Source organism: Salmo trutta, chromosome 12 (genome assembly GCF_901001165.1).
Source record: "Salmo trutta chromosome 12, fSalTru1.1, whole genome shotgun sequence".
Lineage (NCBI taxonomy): Eukaryota > Metazoa > Chordata > Actinopteri > Salmoniformes > Salmonidae > Salmo > Salmo trutta.
This window is the reverse complement of record NC_042968.1, coordinates 83841060-83859889: the sequence shown is the minus strand read 5'-3', so window position 1 is coordinate 83859889 and position 18830 is coordinate 83841060. Positions and strand designations below refer to the sequence as shown.

Genomic DNA, 18830 nt, shown 5'->3' with positions numbered 1-18830 from the left:
GGGAAGTCCGTACCCCCCAAATTGAAGTTGACATTTAAAATGGTATTTAGGTAGGGGTTAAAGTAAAGATTATTGAGTTAAGGTTAGGATTATGGATATGGACGTCCCGAGGATCCCATATTGATTGGTCAGGCTGTACGGTTTACCAGAACAGTCACAGATCGAGTTATTCCGAACATTTAAAACAGTTAATTGATCAATTTATTTGGCCTGTGGCCTCGACTATAGTTGGGGTATCTTTGAACACTCTATAAAAATATATGCAACGTAAAATATTTTTTTTAACAAAAGTTGCCAGCGTGACATCTCTAAAGGCTCTAGGATGTGTATTTTGCGTTTCATATTATAATTGACTCGTGGACGTGATTGGCTATATACCTATTGTTATACATCATCTCTCTCTCCACATTTAGGGGGGGTCAGGGGGGACCAGTGCCCCTGTGACAACAATTTGTGGCCCCCCTAAATGTGGAGTATGAAATCATTTTTACATAACTAATTTTTGCTATCGTTCTTTTTTTACATCCATTATTAGACAGTGGCAATGATGATGATTATGGACATGGTCTTTTGCCTGCTAATGCCTGCAATGCAGTGAAGAAAACGATATGACAACAATAACATCTAATGTAACTGGCCCCTCTAACAGTACAACTGGCCCCAGCTTGGCCCCCCCAGTTGAAATGGTCTAGAACCACCACTGCATGTACCACAAACCCCTGAGGTGCCTTATTGCTATTATAAACTGGTTACCAATGTTATTAGAGAAGTAAAAATAAATGTTTTGTCATACCCATGGTATACGGTCTGATATACCACGGCTGTCAGCCAATCAGCATTCAGGGTTTTAACCACCCAGTTTATATTTTGCAACAAATCTGCTTTATAATGTCAAGGGACAGTGCTAGTTGACACTATATTCTGTCTCACTCACTGATGAAAGGATTTAATGCAAATGTTAATCCATTATGCCCTTCTTAATGTGGATAGCCTATGTGTAGGATTATCTATATGCCTCATGGCCTCATTCCGTTCTCCATATGGTGTACCTATACTTTCAGCCTTGGAGGGGTAACGTAGAGCATGCTGGACTTCAGATGAAAAACACTGGGATCAGTTTCTGATACTGTAGAATGTCACTTTGCCCACTGGCCAATTGATGCAAAACAAAGACGTACGTTTGATGCATGTTTTATTTATTCCTCTACACAGCCTTTTATTGCATTGTTGCATCACCAGATATTGTACTTGCAGGGCCCACCATCTCAAGCACTGTGTGACAAAACCAACCATTGGCAATTCAAATTCCATTTATTGAGATGCAGATGGTGATGATAGGTAAAACCACTGTTTTCTCATCTCAAATGAACAACCTATAGAGAAGCATTTCAGACGGCTCAGTAGGATCGGCTAGGGATGGCTACAACTGCATAGTAGGTTCATGAAACATAGATTCAGTTTCTCGTTGCAATACTCTATCATATTTACAGATGAACAGGTAAATAAATACTATAGACATGTACAACCCTTATATAACTCTTGTATGTTATTAGATATTTGCCCCACGTTTGTTTGTTTGTTTGTTTATTTGAGCACAGGAGAAGAACACATGCTCTCGAGATGAATAAGAGATTGTAGGCTAAATCATGCAACTGGGTCAAAACATTGTTTTTCTTTTCACTGAGAATCACTGTAGAGAGTGTTTTCTTCCTCCTGTACCAGTGACTCATCTTCTACTTGCTGTCTGCTTGAAGAAACGGACAACTGGGGTGAGGGGCAGGTGAGAAAATGTGATACCTTTACGGCTCAGTGACGAAATCCCATGTGCTATTTATAGCTCCTTCTCCAGAGACAACTTCCTCTTTGAAGGGCTTCTTATGAAGATTGTAGAATAATCTCTACAGTATATTGTGATGTAGTATTATGTCCACTGATGCCAACTGTATGGTGTAAGGTAATGCCAACTCACCATGTCCTAATGAGGCATTGTCTATTTCTAAAAACTTCCATTGCTTAGTAGCGGCTCATAGCTTTACATATACCTTTGTCCCTTTCCTGCTCATGCACAACATGCTATGGTCTGTGGCAATGACTTTTCAAACTCTCATTTCTATAGGAAGAGTATCGAGCCATGGCTGGGAAAAAAAGTCCTTGATTGTCAAAATGGCAAACACAAGTGGAGAGAGAGTATCCAGGTTTCACTAGAGGTGTTTCTTGCAAAGAACCATTTCAGTGATGATGCATCATCACATTGTCCTCGTCCAAACCTGCTGCCAGAGTCAGAGTCACTGTCCGCACAGTAAAGAGCCTCCTCACCGCTTTCTGCAGGAGATGCTTTAACTCCTTCGCTGTCTTCGTTCTGAAAAACAGCAAGAAGGATGTGGGACATCAGTTCATAAAGCCTGTGGCCTTTTTCCCATTGAACTGTCATTGCTGAAGAGAGAGTCCCACTTGCGCTCCGTTTAAGTTTGAAAGAACACAATGTTAGTCAGCTGTTAGCAAGATCTTCAGCAGAAAAAATCCAGGAAGAGTAAAAAGGCAATCAGTGTAAGTACTGAGTATCCCACTGAGATACTACTCTAGTCATGAACACCTTGTAATGCTATACATTTTTCATGCAGAACTCTACATCATTTATTCTTCTTGGCAAGTTGTTGTTGTTCCGCTTTCTTCCGCTTGTGTCGGTTGATCTCTTCCATCTGCAAGCCATGAGCCATTTGCCTGAAACATACATTGGAGAGGTAAAGCAAATGCCACACATGGGAACTCAAGACCAGAGCTGGCCAACCCTGCTCATAATGCGCTGCATGTATCCACTTTACATTGTCAGAGGCTGCATTTACACAGGCGGCCCAATTCTGATCTTTTTTCCACTTATTGGACTTTTGACCAATCACATCAGATCTTTTAACGTCAGCTCTTTTTCAGAACTGATCTGATTGGTCAAAAGACCAATTAGTGAAACAAAATATCATAATTGGGCTGCCTGTTTTAACACAGCCTTTGTAACTATTTTTGATCTGCTGGTAAAGTGCAGTTTGTATACAAATCAGTTCATGATACATACACTATATATACAAAAGTATGTGGACATACCCTTTAAATTAGTAGATTAGGCTGTTTCAGCCACACCCGTTACTGACAGCTGTATAAAATCAAGCACACAGCCATGCAATCTCCATAGACAAACATTGGCAGTAGAATGGCCTTACTGAAGAGCTCAGGGACTTTCAACGTGACACCATCATAGGATGCCACCTTTCCAAAAAGTCAGTTCATCACATTTATTCCCTGCTTGAGCTGTCCCGGGCAACTGTAAATGCTGTTATTGTGAAGTGGAAACGTCTAGGAGCAACAACAGCTCAGCCGTGAAGTAGTCAGACAAACAAGCTCACAAAATAGGACCACCAAGTGCTGAAGCGCGCAGCTCGTAAAAATCGTCTGTCCTTGGTTGCAACACTCAATACCAAGTTCCAAACTGCTTCTGGAAGCAACGTCAGCACAATAACTGTTAATCGGAAGCTTCATGAAATTGGTTTCCATGGCCGAGCAGCCGCATACAAGCCTCAGATCACCATGCGCAATGCCAAGTGTCGGCTGGAGTGGTGTAAAGCTCGCTGTTATTGGACGCAGTGGAAAAGCATTCTCTGGAGTGATGAATCATGCTTCACCATCTGGCAGTCCGACGGACGAATCTGGGTTAGGAGGATGCCAGGATGCATAGTGCCAACTGTAAAGTTTGGTGGAGGAGGAATAATGGTCTGGGGTTGTTTTTCATGGTTCAGGCTATGCCCTTTAGTACCAGTGAAGGGGAATCTTAATGCTACAGCATACAATGACATTCTAGACGATTCTGTGCTTCCAACTTTGTGGCAGCAGTTTGAGGAAGGCCCTTTCCTGTTTCAGCATGACAATGCCCTCATGCACAAAGCGAGGTCTTTACAGAAATGGTTTGTTGAGATCGGTGTGGAAGAACTTGACTGGCCTGCACAGAGCCCTGACCTCAACCCCATCGAACACCTTTGGGATGAATTGGAACGCCGAATGCAGGCCTAATCGCCCAACATCAATGCCCAACTTCACTAATGCTGTTGTGGCTGAATGGAAGCAAGTCCCCAACATCTAGTGGAAAGCCTTCCCAGAAGAGTCAAGGCTATTATAGCAAAGGGGGGACCAACTCCATATAAATGCGAGCAGGTGTCCACACATTTTGGTAATTTAGTGTAGTTTGATACCTGCAGGATCATGGTCACTTGGAACAAAGATGATCATCCCTTTACAGGACTTAGCTTTGACTTTCCTTACCCTGACTTAAGCTCAGGTGGCACAGGCAGCGGTTTGGTGAAACTGTCCCTTCCAACCAGCCAGTAGGTCTCCTCCATTCCTTTCCCCTGTGGAGACATGAGACATCCAAGGTCATTATTATCACAGATAAGTCACTAAAACAGTATTCAGTTGTTCATTTTATGATTTACTTTGAGGGTAATATAAATGCCAGAGAGTGAGAGCACAAAGCTGACCTTGAGCTCTGTCTTTCCACGAAGTTGAACCTGGTAGCCTTCTCTCAGATCCACCAGGATCTTTGCTGTGCTATGGCTCAAATGGATTCGGTATGCTGCAAACAATATGGTAGGAAAAATCTTATTTTGGGACTCTGGTATAAAGCGCTTACTAAAACGCAGCCTAGAATTGCTTTATCTTTTAGCCATATTTGTCTCTTTGGTGGCAGGTCTTACGCATTCCTGTGGATTCCATCCTGGAGGCAGTGTTGACTGTGTCACCAAACAGACAATACCTGGGCATGGTGAGGCCTACCACCCCAGCAACACACGGGCCTACACACACACACACACACACACACACACACACACACACACACACACACACACACACACACACACACACACACAGTGGTGGAAAAAGTATCCAATTGTGATACTTGAACAAAAGTATAGATACCTTAATAGAAATTTACTCATGTAAAAGTGAAAGTCACACAAGAAAATACTACTTGAGTGAAAGTATTTGGTTTTAAATATACTTACATATCAAAAGTAAATGTAATTTCTAAAATATACTTAAGTATCAAAAGTAAGATTATAAATCATTTCAAATTCCTTACATTAAGCAAAGCAGACGGTACCATTTTCTTGTTTTTAAATTTTATGGATAGCTGGGGCAAACTCCAACACTCAGACATCATTTACAAATTATGCATTTGTGTTTAGTGAGTCCACCAGATCAGAGGCAGTAGGGATGATCACGTGTTCTCTTGATAAGTACATGAATTGGACCATTTTCCTGTCCTGCTAAGCATTCAAAATGTTACGAGTACATTTGGGTGTCAGGGAAAATGTATTGAGTAAAAAGTACATTTTCTTTATGAATATAGTGAAGTAAAAGTAAAAGTTGTCAAAAAGATAAGTAATAAAGTACAGATACCCCCCAAAAATGACTTAATTAGTACTTTAAAGTATTTTTACTTAAGTAGTTACATCACTTCACAAACACAGCACTGGTGGCATGCCTGTTCCTAGGAGACATATCATATCAACACTGTCAGAAAAATATAAACGCACTGGAAAGTTCATGGCAGTTTGACTGTTTATGATGTTTGACATCAGTATGGTATGTGGCGTTAATTTCAAAATGATTTGTACTTCCATTTTGTTCATATGGGGGTCTTTAAAATGGAGCCCTGACCTGAGTGCAGTCCAATGCGTATGCGAACGGGTACATCCGGCATGTGTCTCATCTTGAAGGTGCCAACAGCACTCAGGATGTCCAGGGCCATGCTGGATATCTCTGCAGCATGACGGTTTCCATTGGGAACAGGTAGGCCGGACGCCACCATGTATGCATCTCCTATTGTCTCCACCTACCATCAAAGAAGAAATATCTTCAGTAGGTTACTAAGGGGCACAAGAAGACACACTAAGTCATTAATTCAAGACTAAGCAAAAGGCTTACCTTGTATACATCATGATTGCCAATGATGGCGTCAAATAGAGTATATAGGTCATTGAGGAGGTCCACCACTTCGATAGGCTCGCTGTTGGCAGAGATTGTGGTAAAACCTACTATGTCGCTGAAGTAAAGTGTTACATTTTCAAAATGCTCCGGTTCCACGGTACCGCCAACCTTCAGGACGTCTGCAACAGATCTGCACACAGAGAAGAAATACCATTTAGGGCCCTCGTCGTAGGAAACTGTATACATCCTAGTCAGTATCTTTGAGTGTATGTGTCATTGTCTGTTATTCACGGAGGCAGCATCTGAGTGAGTAGTTTCTCAGTCTTCTGTTTCTCTATCTCCAACTCCTCAGTCCTCTCTCTGATCAGCTCCTCCAGGTTAGAGGAGTACTGCTCCAGCATCCGCAGCATGGAGTCTATGATGTTGGTCTTCCTCCCTTTGTTGATGTTCTTAAACTGGGATTGAATGGGGATATGGGGGGGGGGGGGTAAAGGTGAACTTGAATGATGCTTTTATATCCCCCAGTCAAACTTTTACAGACAAAAGGTTCCCTTATAGTAGTCTTTTTTATTTAAAAAAATACACTGATTGTGAGTGGTCTGTTTGATGTCTCAGGCTAAGGTACCTGGTCAAAGATGTCATTGAAGTGCGGCCGCCTATCTGCCTGTTCGTTCCAGCACTGTTTCATCAGCTGGATACACTCCAGGGGGGCGTGGTCTGGTGACACCACAGGGCGGCACAGTGGTGGAGGATTCCTCACCTTCTGGATGACATCTGACAGACAGGAGCAGACACTCTGAGTTACCCCACCAAGACCAAGCTACATTATCTACTACTGACATTTTCTTTTGCACATTTTAGTCGTTGAGCAACTTGCAGTAGTTAGTGCATGCATTTTTGTACTTTTTCCCCATGGGGAATCAAACCCACAACCTTGGTGTTGCAAGCACCATGCTCTACCACCTGAACCACAGGGAGGACCAACAGACAGCACTGGGACCATGCATGCAACAGACGTTATTTATGTATACGCATTCAAATGAAGCCTGAATCACCCACCCATCCCCTGTTAAACCACCCCTGTTAAACCACACACCCTATTAAACCACACCCGTATTAAACCACACCCCTATTAAACCACACCCCTATTAAACCACACCCCTATTAAACCACACCGTTGAAACTGTCTCTTCTACTTTGTTGTTTTAAATTGTGTTTGGGGTTGTGATTGGATGAGTGATCTACACCTTCAGCAGACAGGTCCAGCATACAGAAGGGAGGTCCCCGCAGCACCACCTCCTGCATGATGATGGCGAAGCTGTAGACGTCCCCTAGCTGGGTGCCGCACAGCCCTGGGTGAGGGCCCCGTAGGATCTCAGGTGCCGTCCACAGCAGCTCTGCACAACCACACAGGCAAGTAGGCACGCACACACACACGCATACACACACACAGACATATGCAGTTGAAGTCGGAAGTTTACATACACTTAAGTTGCAGTCATTAAAACTTGTTTTTCAGCCACTCCACAGATTTCTTGCTAGCAAACTATAGTTTTGGCAAGTCGGTTAGGACATGTACTTTGTGCATGTCACAAGTAATTTTTCCAACAATTGTTTACAGACAGATTATTTAACTTATAATTAACTGTATCAAAATTCCAGTGGGTCAGATTTACATACACTAAGTTGACTGTGCCTTTAAACAGCTTGGAAAATTCCAGAAATTATGTCATGGCATTAGAAGCTTCTGATATAGAAGCTTCTGAACATAATTTGAGTAAATTGGAGGTGCACCTGTGGATGTATTTCAAACTCTGTGCCTCTTTGCTTGACATCATAGGAAAATCTAAAGAAATCAGCCAAGACCTCAGAAAAAAATTGTAGACCTCCACAAGTCTGGCTCATCCTTGGGAGCAATTTCCAAACACCTGAAGGTACCACGTTCACCTGTACAAACAATAGTATGCAAGTATAAACACCATAGGACCACCCAACCGTCATACCGCTCAGGAAGGAGACACGTTCTGTCTCCTAGAGATGAACGTACTTTGGTGCGAAAAGTGCAAATCAATCCCAGAACAACAGCAAAGAACCTTGTGAAGATGCTGGAGGAAACAGGTACAAAATAATCTATATCCGCAGTAAAACGAGTCCTATATCGACATAACCTGAAAGGCCCTCAGCAAGGAAGAAGCCACTGTTCCAAAACCGCCATAAAAAAGCCAGACTACGGTTTGCAACTGCACATGGGGACAAAGATTGTACTTTTTGGAGAAATGTGCTCTGGTCTGATGAAACAAAAATAGAACTGTTTGGCCATAATGACCATCGTTATGTTTGGAGGAAAAAGGGGAAGGCTTGAAAGCCGAAGAACACCATCCCAACATACAGCTTGCGGGTTATACACTCTATCGGCAGGACAGAACAGTAGCCTCTGGAAAGACACGGGGCGGGGTCCTATGCATTTATGTGAACAACAGTGCACGATATCTAAGGAAGTCTCAAGGTTTTGCTCGCCTGAGGTAGAGTATCTCATGATAAGCTGTAGACCACACTATCTACCTAGAGAGTTATCATCTGTATTTTTCGTAGCTGTCTACCTACCACCACAGACCGAGGCTGGCACTAAAACCGCGCTCAATGAGCTGTATTCTGCCATAAGCAAACAGGAAAATGCTCATCCAGAGGCGGCGCTCCTAGTGGCCGGGGACTTTAATGCGGGGAAACTTAAATCAGTTTTCCCTCATTTCTATCAGCATGTTTAATGCGCAACCAGAGGGAAAAAAATTCTATACCACATTTACTCCACACACAGAGACGCGTACAAAGCTCTCCCTCACCCTCCATTTGGCAAATCTGACCATAACTCTATCCTCCTGATTCCTGCTTACAAGCAAAAATTAAAGCAGGAAGCACCAGTGACACGGTCTATAAAAAAGTGGTCAGATGAATCAGATGCTAAACTATAGGACTGTTTTGCTAGCACAGACTGGAATGTTTTCCGGGATTCTTGCTATGACATTGAGGAGTACACCACATCAGTCACTGGCTATATCAATAAGTGCATCGAAGACGTCATCCCTACAGTGACTGTACGTACATACCACAAGCCATGGATTACAGTCAACATTCACACTGAGGTAAAGGGTAGACCTGCCGCTTTCAAGGAGCAGTACTCTAACACGGAAGTGTATAAGAAATCCTGCTATGCCCTCCGACGAACCATCAAACAGGTAAAGTGTCAATACAGGAATAAGATCGAATCGTACTACACCAGCTCTGACAATCGTCAGATGTGGCAGAACTTGCAAACTATTACAGACTACAAAGGGATGCACAGCCGAGAGCTGCCCAGTGACACGAATATACCAGACGAGCTAAATAACTTCTATGCTCGCCTCGAGGCAAGTAACACTGAAACATGCATGAGAGCATCAGCTGTTCCATACGACTGTGTGATCACGCTCTCCGCAGCCGATGTGAGTAAGACCTTTAAACAGGTCAGCATTCACAAGGCCGCTGGGCCAGACGGATTACCAGGACGTGTAATCCGAAAATGTGCTGACCAACTGGCAAGTGTCTTCACTGATATTTTCAACCTCTCCCTGTCTGAGTCTGTAATACCAACATGTTTCAAGCAGACCACCATAGTGCCTGTGCCCATGAACACTAAGGTAGTCTGCCTAAATGACTACCGACCCGTAGCACTCAAGTCGTTAGCCATAAAGTGCTTTGAAAGGCTGGTCATGGCTCACATCAACACCATTATCTCAGAAACCCTAGACCCACTCCAATTTGCATACCGCACAAACAGATCCACAGATGATGCAATCTCTATTGCACTCCACACTGCCCTTTCCCACCTGGACAAAAGGAACACCTATGTGAGAATGCTATTCATTGACTACAGCTCAGCGTTCAACACCATAATGCCCTCAAAGCCCATCAATAAGCTAAGGACCCTGGGACTACACACCTCCCTCTGAAACTGGATCCTGGACTTCCTGACGGGCCGCCTCCAGGTGTTAAGGGTAGGTAACAACACATCCGCCACGCTGATCCTCCACACGGGGGCCCCTCAGGAGTGCGTGCTCAGACCTCTCCTGTACTCCCTGTTCACTCATGACTGCACGGCCAGGCACAACTCCAACACCATCATTAAGTGCTGATGACACAACAGTGGTAGGCATGATCACCGACAACGATGAGACAGCCTATAGGGAGGAGGTCAGAGACCTGACCGTGTGGTGCAATGACAACAACCTCTCCTTCAATGTGATCAAGACAAAGGAGATGATTGTGGACTACAGGAAAAGGAAGACCTACCATGCCTCCATTCTCATCGACGGGGCTGTAGTGGAGTAGGTTGAGAGCTTCAAGTTCCTTGGCATCCACATAATCAACAAACAAACATGGTCCAAGCACACCAAGACAGTCGGGAAGAGGGCACGACAAAACCTATTCCCCCTCAGGAGGATGAAAAGATTTGGCATGGGTCCTCAGATCCTCAAAAGGTTTTACAGCTGCACCATCGAGAGCATCCTGAAGGGTTGCATCACTGGCTGGTATGGCAACTGCTCGGCCTCAGACCGCAAGGCACTACAGAGGGTAGTGCGTACGGCCCACTACATCACCGGGGCCAAGCTTCTTGCCACCCAGGACCTCTATACCAGGCGATGTCAGAGGAAGGCCCCAAAAATTGTCAAAGACTCCAGCCACCCTATTCATAGACTGTTCTCTCTGCTACCGCACGGTAAGCAGTACAGGAGCACCAAGTCTAGGTCCAAGAGGCTTCTAAACAGCTTCTACCCCCAAGCCATAAGACTCCTGAACAGCTAATTAAATGGATACCCAGACTATTTTCATTGCCCCCGCCACACACGCTGCTGCTACCCTCTGTTATTATCTATGCATAACCACTTTAATAACTCTACCTACAGTGGCTTACAAAAGTATTCACCCCCTTGGCATTTTTCCTATTTTGTTGCCTCCTGTCTCTATAAGCTTGGCACATCTAGCTACTGGGATTTTTACTCATTCTTCAAGGCAAAACTGCTCCAGCTCCTTCAAGTTGGATGGGTTCCGCTGGTGTACAGCAATCTTTAAGTCATACCACAGATTCTCAATTGGATTGAGGCCTGGGCATTGACTAGGCCGTTCCAAGACATTTAAATGTTTCCCCTTGAACCACTCGAGTGTTGCTTTAGCAGTATGCTTAGGGTCATTGTCCTGCTGGAAGGTGAGCCTCTATCCCAGTCTCAAATCTTTGGAAGACTAAAACAGGTTTCCCTCAAAAATTTCCCTGTATTTAGCGCCATCCATCATTCCTTCAATTCTGACCAGTTTCCCAGTCCCTGCCGATGAAAAACATCCCCACAGCATGATGCTGCCACCACCATGCTTCACTGTGGGGATGGTGTTCTCGGAGTGATGAGAGGTGTTGGGTTTGCGCCAGACATAGCGTTTTCCTTGATGGCCAAAAAGCTCTCCCACATGCCTTTTGGCAAACACCAAACGTGTTTGCAATTTATTTTCTGGCTTTTTTCTGGCCACTCTTCCATAAAGCCCAGCTCTGTGGAGTGTACGGCTTAAAGTGGTCCTATGGACAGATACTCCAATCTCCGCTGTGGAGCTTTGCAGCTCCTTCAGGGTTATCTTTGGTCCCTTTGTTGCCTCTCTGATTAATGCCCTCCTTGCCTGGTCTGTGAGTTTTGGTGGGCAGCCCTCTCTTGGCAGGTTTGTTGTGGTGCCATATTCTTTCCATTTTTTAATAATGGATTTAATGGTGCTCCGTGGGATGTTCAACATTTTTTATATTTTTTTATAACCCATACCTGATCTGTACTTCTCCACAACTTTGTCCCTGACCTGTTTGGAGAGCTCCTTGCTCTTCGTGGTGCCGCTTTATTGGTGGTGCCCATTGCTTGGTGGTGTTGCAGACACTGGGGCCTTTCAGAATAGGTGTACATATACTGAGATCATGTGACAGATGATGTGCCACTTAGATTGCGCACAAATTGACTTTATTTAACTAATTCTGTGACTTCTGAAGGTAATTGGTTGCACCAGATCTTATTTAGGGGCTTCATAGCAAAGGGGGTGAATACATATGTATGCATGCACCACTTTTCCGTTTGAAATTGTTTAGAATTTTTTGAAAAGTAATTTTTTTAATTTCACTTCACCAATTTGGACTATTTTGTGTATGTCCATTACATGAAATCCACATAAAAATCAATTTAAATTACAGGATGTAATGAAACAATATAGGAAAAACGCCAAGGGGGTGAATACTTTTGCAAGGCTCTGTACATGTACATAATTATCTTCAATACCTCGACACCGGTGCCCCCGCACATTGACACATTGACTCTGTACCGGTACCCCCTGTATACAGCCACACTATTGTTATTTACTGCTGCTCTTCAATTATTTGTTATTCTTATCTCTTATTTTTTATGTTTGATTTTTTGGGGGTATTTTCTTAAAACTGCATTGTTGGTTAAGGGCTTGTAAGTAAGCACTGTTGTATTCGGCGCCTGTGACAAATAAAATTTGATTTGATTTGAGTGGTCTTAACACCTACCTTCTGCGGAGGGATCTTCGTATGGGAACCTTTGTGCCATCAAAATCTTGTTGTAGCCGTAGTCTGTGAGCTTGAGCACAAAGCGGCCATCCACTACGCAGTTCCGAGACTTGAGTCGTCCATGACAAACACCTCGGTGGTGGAGGTACTTCATGCCCTATGGAAGACAGTTAAAAGTTGTGTTGGTGTCATGTCAGAGAGAAAGGTAGCCTGCTGTAGGTATACAGTGAATTGGGCATTAAATGAACTTTGGGACCTAAGCTCTAACAAATCTGTAATGTAAAATGATTTAAAGCACATTGTGGCAGCTGCAGGTCTTCCTATAGGAATAGTGTAACTGTATGTCTCTGAGAGGATTTTGGCCACACCCCACTACTAGTGGTTACCTTGATAAGGTCCATTAACAGGGAGGTCTTAAACATCCAGTCCAGCTTAACGTCAGTATTGCTTAGCAAGTCCTGCAAGCTGCTACGTGAGCAATACTCTGTCATGATGCCGAAAACACCACAGTCAAGGAAAAACCCCAAGAAGAGGTTGACGTTCTCGTGTCGTATGTCCTTCATCTGAAAGAACAGAGCCGTGACAATGGGCTCATTTTAATGGACAACGGAGATACATTAGTTATAGTCAAACGGATTTCTCATCATCAAATCTTCTTACATCGTAACTGGTAGTATATTTGACAGTAGAACCTCACCAACTCAAAGACGTCACTGGTCTGGGGAGTTATGGCTTTAAAGTTTCCAGACGGGAGTCTTTTCATCCAAGCCCAGTCTCCCTGTAAAAAGGTATGTGTTTGATAGTTCTGAATCAACTTTCAGACAAGCCTCAGAACTCCCTGAACCGTTCTTAGAAGAGAGCCTCCTGCCCCCGTTACCTCAAAGATGGCTATGTTGGAGTTTGCATAGGTTGCCGGGGTGACGGTGGAGTCAGAGAAGGGAGTAGAGAGGCTCTGACGATCCGTATCTGAGGGTTTCCTACTCATATCACCCACTTTGCTCTCATCTAAACTTAGCTTCTGAAACATGGAGAGAAAAACATAGGTTATTGACAAAAGCACTCGTCATGCTGCAAAGACATCCAATAAAAAATATAGATATTTTCAATTGCATGTGTTGTCCAACCAAAAGTATGTGGACACCTGCTCGTTGAACATCTCATTCCAAAATCATGGGCATTAATATGGAGTTGTTCCCCCCTTTTCCTCTATAACAGCCAACACTCTTCTGGGAAGCCTTTCCACTAGATGTTGGAACATTGCTGAACTTGCTTCCATTCACAAGAGCGTTAGAGAGGTCGGGCACTGATGTTGGGCAATTAGGCCTGGCACGCAGTCGGTGTTCTAATTCATCCCAAAGGTGTTCTATGGAGTTGAGATCAGGGCCCTGTGCAGGGCACTCAAGTTCTTCCACACTGATCTTGATTTCTGTATGGACCTCACTTTGTGCATAGGTGCATTGTCATGCTGAAATAGGAAAGGGCCTTCCCCAAGCTTTTGCCACAAAGTTGGAGGCACAGAATCGTCTAGAATGTTATTGTATGCTGTAGCGTTAAGATTTCCCTTCAGACCATTATTCCTCCTCCACCAAACTTTACAGTTGGCAATATTCATTAGGGCAGGTAGCGTTCTCCTGGCATCCGCCAAACCCAGATTTGTCCGTCATACTGCCAGATGGTGATGCGTGATTCATCACTCCAGAGAACACGTTTCCACTGCTCCAGAGTCCAATGGCGGCGGCAGTGGCTGAAATAGCCAAATCCACTAATTTGAAGGTGTGTCCACATACTTAAGGCAATATGCTGTATATCAATCATTATTGTGGGAACTTAAATATGACCCCATTGGATCTTCCAGACACTGTCAGTTAGGGGATCTGACCTTATTACTGAGAGAGGGGTTGATGAAGATCACATCTGCCAGGGTTAGCATGATCTTGTCAGGACCTCTGACTAAACTGATCTGGTTGATACGCCTCCTAAAAGTGAAAGGTGGAAGGAGGGGTGTAGAGGGAGGGGGAGGAGGGGTGAAGAGGGGAGAGGGAGGGATGAGGGAGGATTGAGGAAGGGTGAGGGAGGAGGGACATCAGCAGTAGTTCAGAAGGTACCTAAAGGTCTGTGAAGACATATTGAGAAATGTTGCTGCTATTACCAGCTGTTGAGTCATACAAATGTAGAAAATAGCAAACAAGAATATGTGGAAAGTACTGTACAGTATTATAAACTGGGTGGTTTGAGCCCTGAATGCTGATTGGCTGAAATCTGTGGTATACCACTGGTATGACAAAACATTTTTTTTTTTTACTCTTCTAGTTATGTTGGTAACCAGTTTATATTAGCAATAAGGCACCTCAGGGGTTTGTGGTATATGGCCAATATACCACGGCTAAGGGCTGTATCCAGGCACGCCGCATTGCGTCATGCATAAGAACAGTCCCTTAGCTGTGCACACCCCCTCAGGCCTCATTGTTTAAATAGAATACCTTATACAGTAGTAGAGTCCACTTGAGAAGATACTGGTCAGAAGGATACACAGGAAGACTATGATTAGATGGAATGGATCCACTCCTCCTAAAACAAAGCATATCATAGTACAACATCATATAATGAATCACACCTGATTTAAAAAGATCCCTAGCTTACCTCACACTATGTCAACATAACACCACACCCTGATCTAATTCTCTGTTCCACTTTCCTCTAGAGAAAGATGTCCTCTTTATGAACAGATGGTAACTGTTCCCCTCCTGTTTGCTGGTGTGTGTGCACATGCGTCTCTGCCTGCGTGTGAGCGTGCTTAAGTGCAGTGTGTGAGTGTGTGTTTTCATCTGTCTGCATTTAGCCCCCCTACCCTCATTTGTCATTTAGTATAATTTGCTGTGTTCTCACCTCCTGTGCATAAGGTGCCTGGAATGAACCAGCAGCTAGAGTCTGGGCTGGGCTGGACCCCCCCTGGGAAGTGGATGCTGCGGCCTAGAGACATCACCATCCCAGCCTCCAGGTCCACACAGTGGGTGGGCAGCAGAGGCCAGGACTGCCCATCTGTGTCCAGCACCACATACTTCAACAAGCTGGCCCCGGAGCCATTGGTGCGGACACGCTGGCTGAAACCATAGAAAGCCATGTTCCTGGAGTGGCGCACCAGGTTGGCTCCAGACCTCCACTCCCCAGCATCACGAACATTCTGCAGAGCGTTAGCCATGAAGAGGATCGAGCTGTAGATGGTACCAAACAGAGGAGAAATCTGGAAGAAAATGAAATAAGAACATATCGATATTTAGTCAGATATGTTTACGTAGTCTGTCCACGAGATATTCGTGTTACACAAATGCAAATATACGAAACCATGGACACTATAATGGCCTGATGGGATTTAGCCCAAAACCATGGACACTATAATGGCCTGATAGGATTTAGCCCAAAACCATGGACACTATAATGGCCTGATAGGATTTAGCCCAAAACCATGGACACTATAATGGCCTGATAGGATTTAGCCCAAAACTATGGACACTATAATGGCCTGATAGGATTTAGCCCAAAACCATGGACACTATAATGGCCTGATGGGATTTAGCCCACAACCATGGAGACTATAATGGCCTGATGGGATTTAGCCCAAAACCATGGACACTATAATGGCCTGATAGTATTTAGCCCAAAACCATGGACACTATAATGGCCTGATAGGATTTAGCCCAAAACCATGGACACTATAATGGCCTGATAGGATTTAGCCCAAAACTATGGACACTATAATGGCCTGATAGGATTTAGCGCAAAACCATGGAGACTATAATGGCCTGATAGGATTTAGCCCAAAACCATGGACACTATAATGGCCTGATGGGATTTAGCCCAAAACCATGGACACTATAATGGCCTGATAGGATTTAGCCCAAAACCATGCAGACTATAATGGCCTGATAGGATTTAGCCCAAAACCATGGACACTATAATGGCCTGATGGGATTTAGCCCAAAACCATGGACACTATAAAGGCCTGATAGGATTTAGCCCAAAACCATGGAGACTATAATGGCCTGATAGGATTTAGCCCAAAACCATGGACACTATAATGGCCTGATGGGATTTAGCCCAAAACCATGGACACTATAAAGGCCTGATAGGATTTTAGCCCAAAACCATGGACACTATAATGGCCTGATGGGATTTAGCCCAAAACCATGGACACTATAATGGCCTGATAGGATTTAGCCCAAAACTATGCCTATGCATGAAAGCCCCAGTTGTCCTCAGCTCATTCAACTGTACCTGGTGGAGCTTAATGTGTCTGGGAACCCCCCCAACATTCACAGTCTTCTGGTAGGCCTTGTAGAATGAGTTCTCCTCTGAGTCCATGGTGACGCTCAGGACAGCATCGTATGCTCTCCGCAGCTTGCCGTTGTTGATGAGGGCTGGGTAGCGGACATCCCTGTAGGGCAGGCTGTAGAGCAGTGTGTCGTAGGGGATGAACACCAGGGAACCGTCCGTCAGGTGCATGTCCAGAGCAGTCTCCAACAGCAACCTCTGGATGTGTCCTCCAATCAGCACAGAGTGCATGCAGAGGATCACCACTGATTATGGTAAACACAAATGACAATGAGACATGAGGTTAGTAGTAGTAGTAGTAGTAGTAGTAGTAGTAGTAGTAGTAGTAGTAGTAGTAGTAGTAGTAGTAGTAGTAGTAGTAGTAGTAGTAGTAATAGTAGTAATAGTACTAATAGTAGCAGTAATGGTAATTGTAGTAATAGTAGTAATAGTAGCAATAGTAGTAATAGTAGTAGTAGTAATAGTAGTAATAGTAGTAGTAGTAATAGTAATAGTAGTAATAGTAGTAATCGTAATAGTAGTAGTAATAGTAGTAGGGGTAATAGTAGTAGTAGCAGTAATGGCAATAGTAGTAATAGTAGTAGTAGTAGTAATACTGATAGTAGTAATAGTAGTAATAGTAGTAATAGTAGTAGTAGTTGTAATAGTAATAGTATTAATAGTAGTAGTAGTAGTAATACTGATAGTAGTAATAGCAGTAGTAGTAGTAGCAGTAATAATAATAGTATTAATAGTAGTAGTAGTAGTAATACTGATAGTAGTAATAGCAGTAGTAGTAGTAGCAGTAATAGTAATAGTAAAAGTAGTAATAGTAGTAGCAGTAGTGGTAATAGTAGTAATAGTAAAAGTAGTAATAGTAGTAGCAGTAATAGTAGTAGTAGTAGTAGCAGCAGTAGTGGTAGTAGTAGTAGTTGTAATAGTAATAGCAGTAGTAGTAATAGTATCAAATCAAATCAAATTTATTTATATAGCCCTTCGTACATCAGCTGATATCTCAAAGTGCTGTACAGAAACCCAGCCTAAAACCCCAAACAGCAAGCAATGCAGGTGAAAGAAGCACGGTGGCTAGGAAAAACTCCCTAGTAGTAGTAGTAGTAGTAGTACCAGTAGCACTAGTCATAATAATAGTAGTAGTAGTAGTAGTAGTAGTAGTAGTAGTAGTAGTAGTAGTAGTAGTAGTAGTAGCAGCAGCAGCAGCATCAGTAGCAGTAGCAGTTGTAGCAGTAGTAGCAGCAGTAGCAGTGGCAGTAGCAGCAGTAGTAGCAGTATTAGCAGTAGTAGCAGCAATAGTAGTAGCAGTAGCAGCAGTAGCAGTAGTAGCAGCAGTAGCAGTAGCAGCAGTAGCAGCAGTAGCAGTAGTAGCAGCAGTAGTAGTAGTAGTAGTAGTAGTAGTAGCAGCAGAGCAGTAGTAGTAGCAGTATTAGCAGTAGTAGTGTAACCGATGTGAAATGGCTAGTTAGTTAGCGGTGGTGCGCGCTAATAGCATTTCAATCAGTGACGTCACTCGCTCTGAGACTTGAAGTAGGGTTTTCCCTTGCGTTGCAAGGGCCGCGGCTTTTGTGGCGCGATGGGTAACGATGCTTCGTGGGTGTCAGTTGTTGATGTGTGCAAGGGTCCCTGGTTCGAGCCCGGGTTGGGGCGAAGAGAGGGACGGAACCTACACTGTTGCAGTAGCGGTAGCGGCGGCGGCGGCCGGTGTAGTTGTATTAGTAGTAATAGCAGTAGAAGTAATAGTAGTAGTAGTACCAGTAGTATTAATAGTATCTCTCGGGCTCCTGAGTGGCGCAGCGGTCTAAGGCACTGCATCTCAGTGCTTGCGGCGTCACTACAGACCCTGCTTCGATTCCATGCTGTATCACAACCGGCCGTGATTGGGAGTCCCATAGGACGGTGCACAATTGGCCCGGGTTTGGCCGGTGTAGGCCGTCATTGTAAATAAGAA

At 43.9% G+C, this 18830-nt stretch overlaps 1 protein-coding gene across 1 annotated transcript in view; it reads right to left on the bottom strand.

Annotated features, from left to right (window-relative positions):
* Positions 1-2262: 2262 nt before the first annotated feature.
* Positions 2263-18830, bottom strand: part of LOC115204484 (retinal guanylyl cyclase 2-like) — a 20728-nt gene continuing 4160 nt past the window's right edge. The window contains exons 3-19 of the mRNA XM_029770106.1: positions 16832-17133; positions 15446-15800; positions 15040-15124; positions 14439-14535; positions 13437-13577; positions 13257-13337; positions 12946-13122; positions 12560-12716; positions 7221-7370; positions 6599-6747; positions 6265-6428; positions 5971-6163; positions 5704-5878; positions 4737-4835; positions 4521-4615; positions 4306-4391; positions 2263-2721 (exon numbers count right to left, since the gene is read on the bottom strand). Of these exons, the coding sequence (XP_029625966.1) occupies positions 2631-2721; positions 4306-4391; positions 4521-4615; positions 4737-4835; positions 5704-5878; positions 5971-6163; positions 6265-6428; positions 6599-6747; positions 7221-7370; positions 12560-12716; positions 12946-13122; positions 13257-13337; positions 13437-13577; positions 14439-14535; positions 15040-15124; positions 15446-15800; positions 16832-17133 (2597 nt within the window). The 3' untranslated portion in view covers positions 2263-2630. The remainder of the gene's footprint in view (positions 2722-4305; positions 4392-4520; positions 4616-4736; positions 4836-5703; positions 5879-5970; positions 6164-6264; positions 6429-6598; positions 6748-7220; positions 7371-12559; positions 12717-12945; positions 13123-13256; positions 13338-13436; positions 13578-14438; positions 14536-15039; positions 15125-15445; positions 15801-16831; positions 17134-18830) is intronic.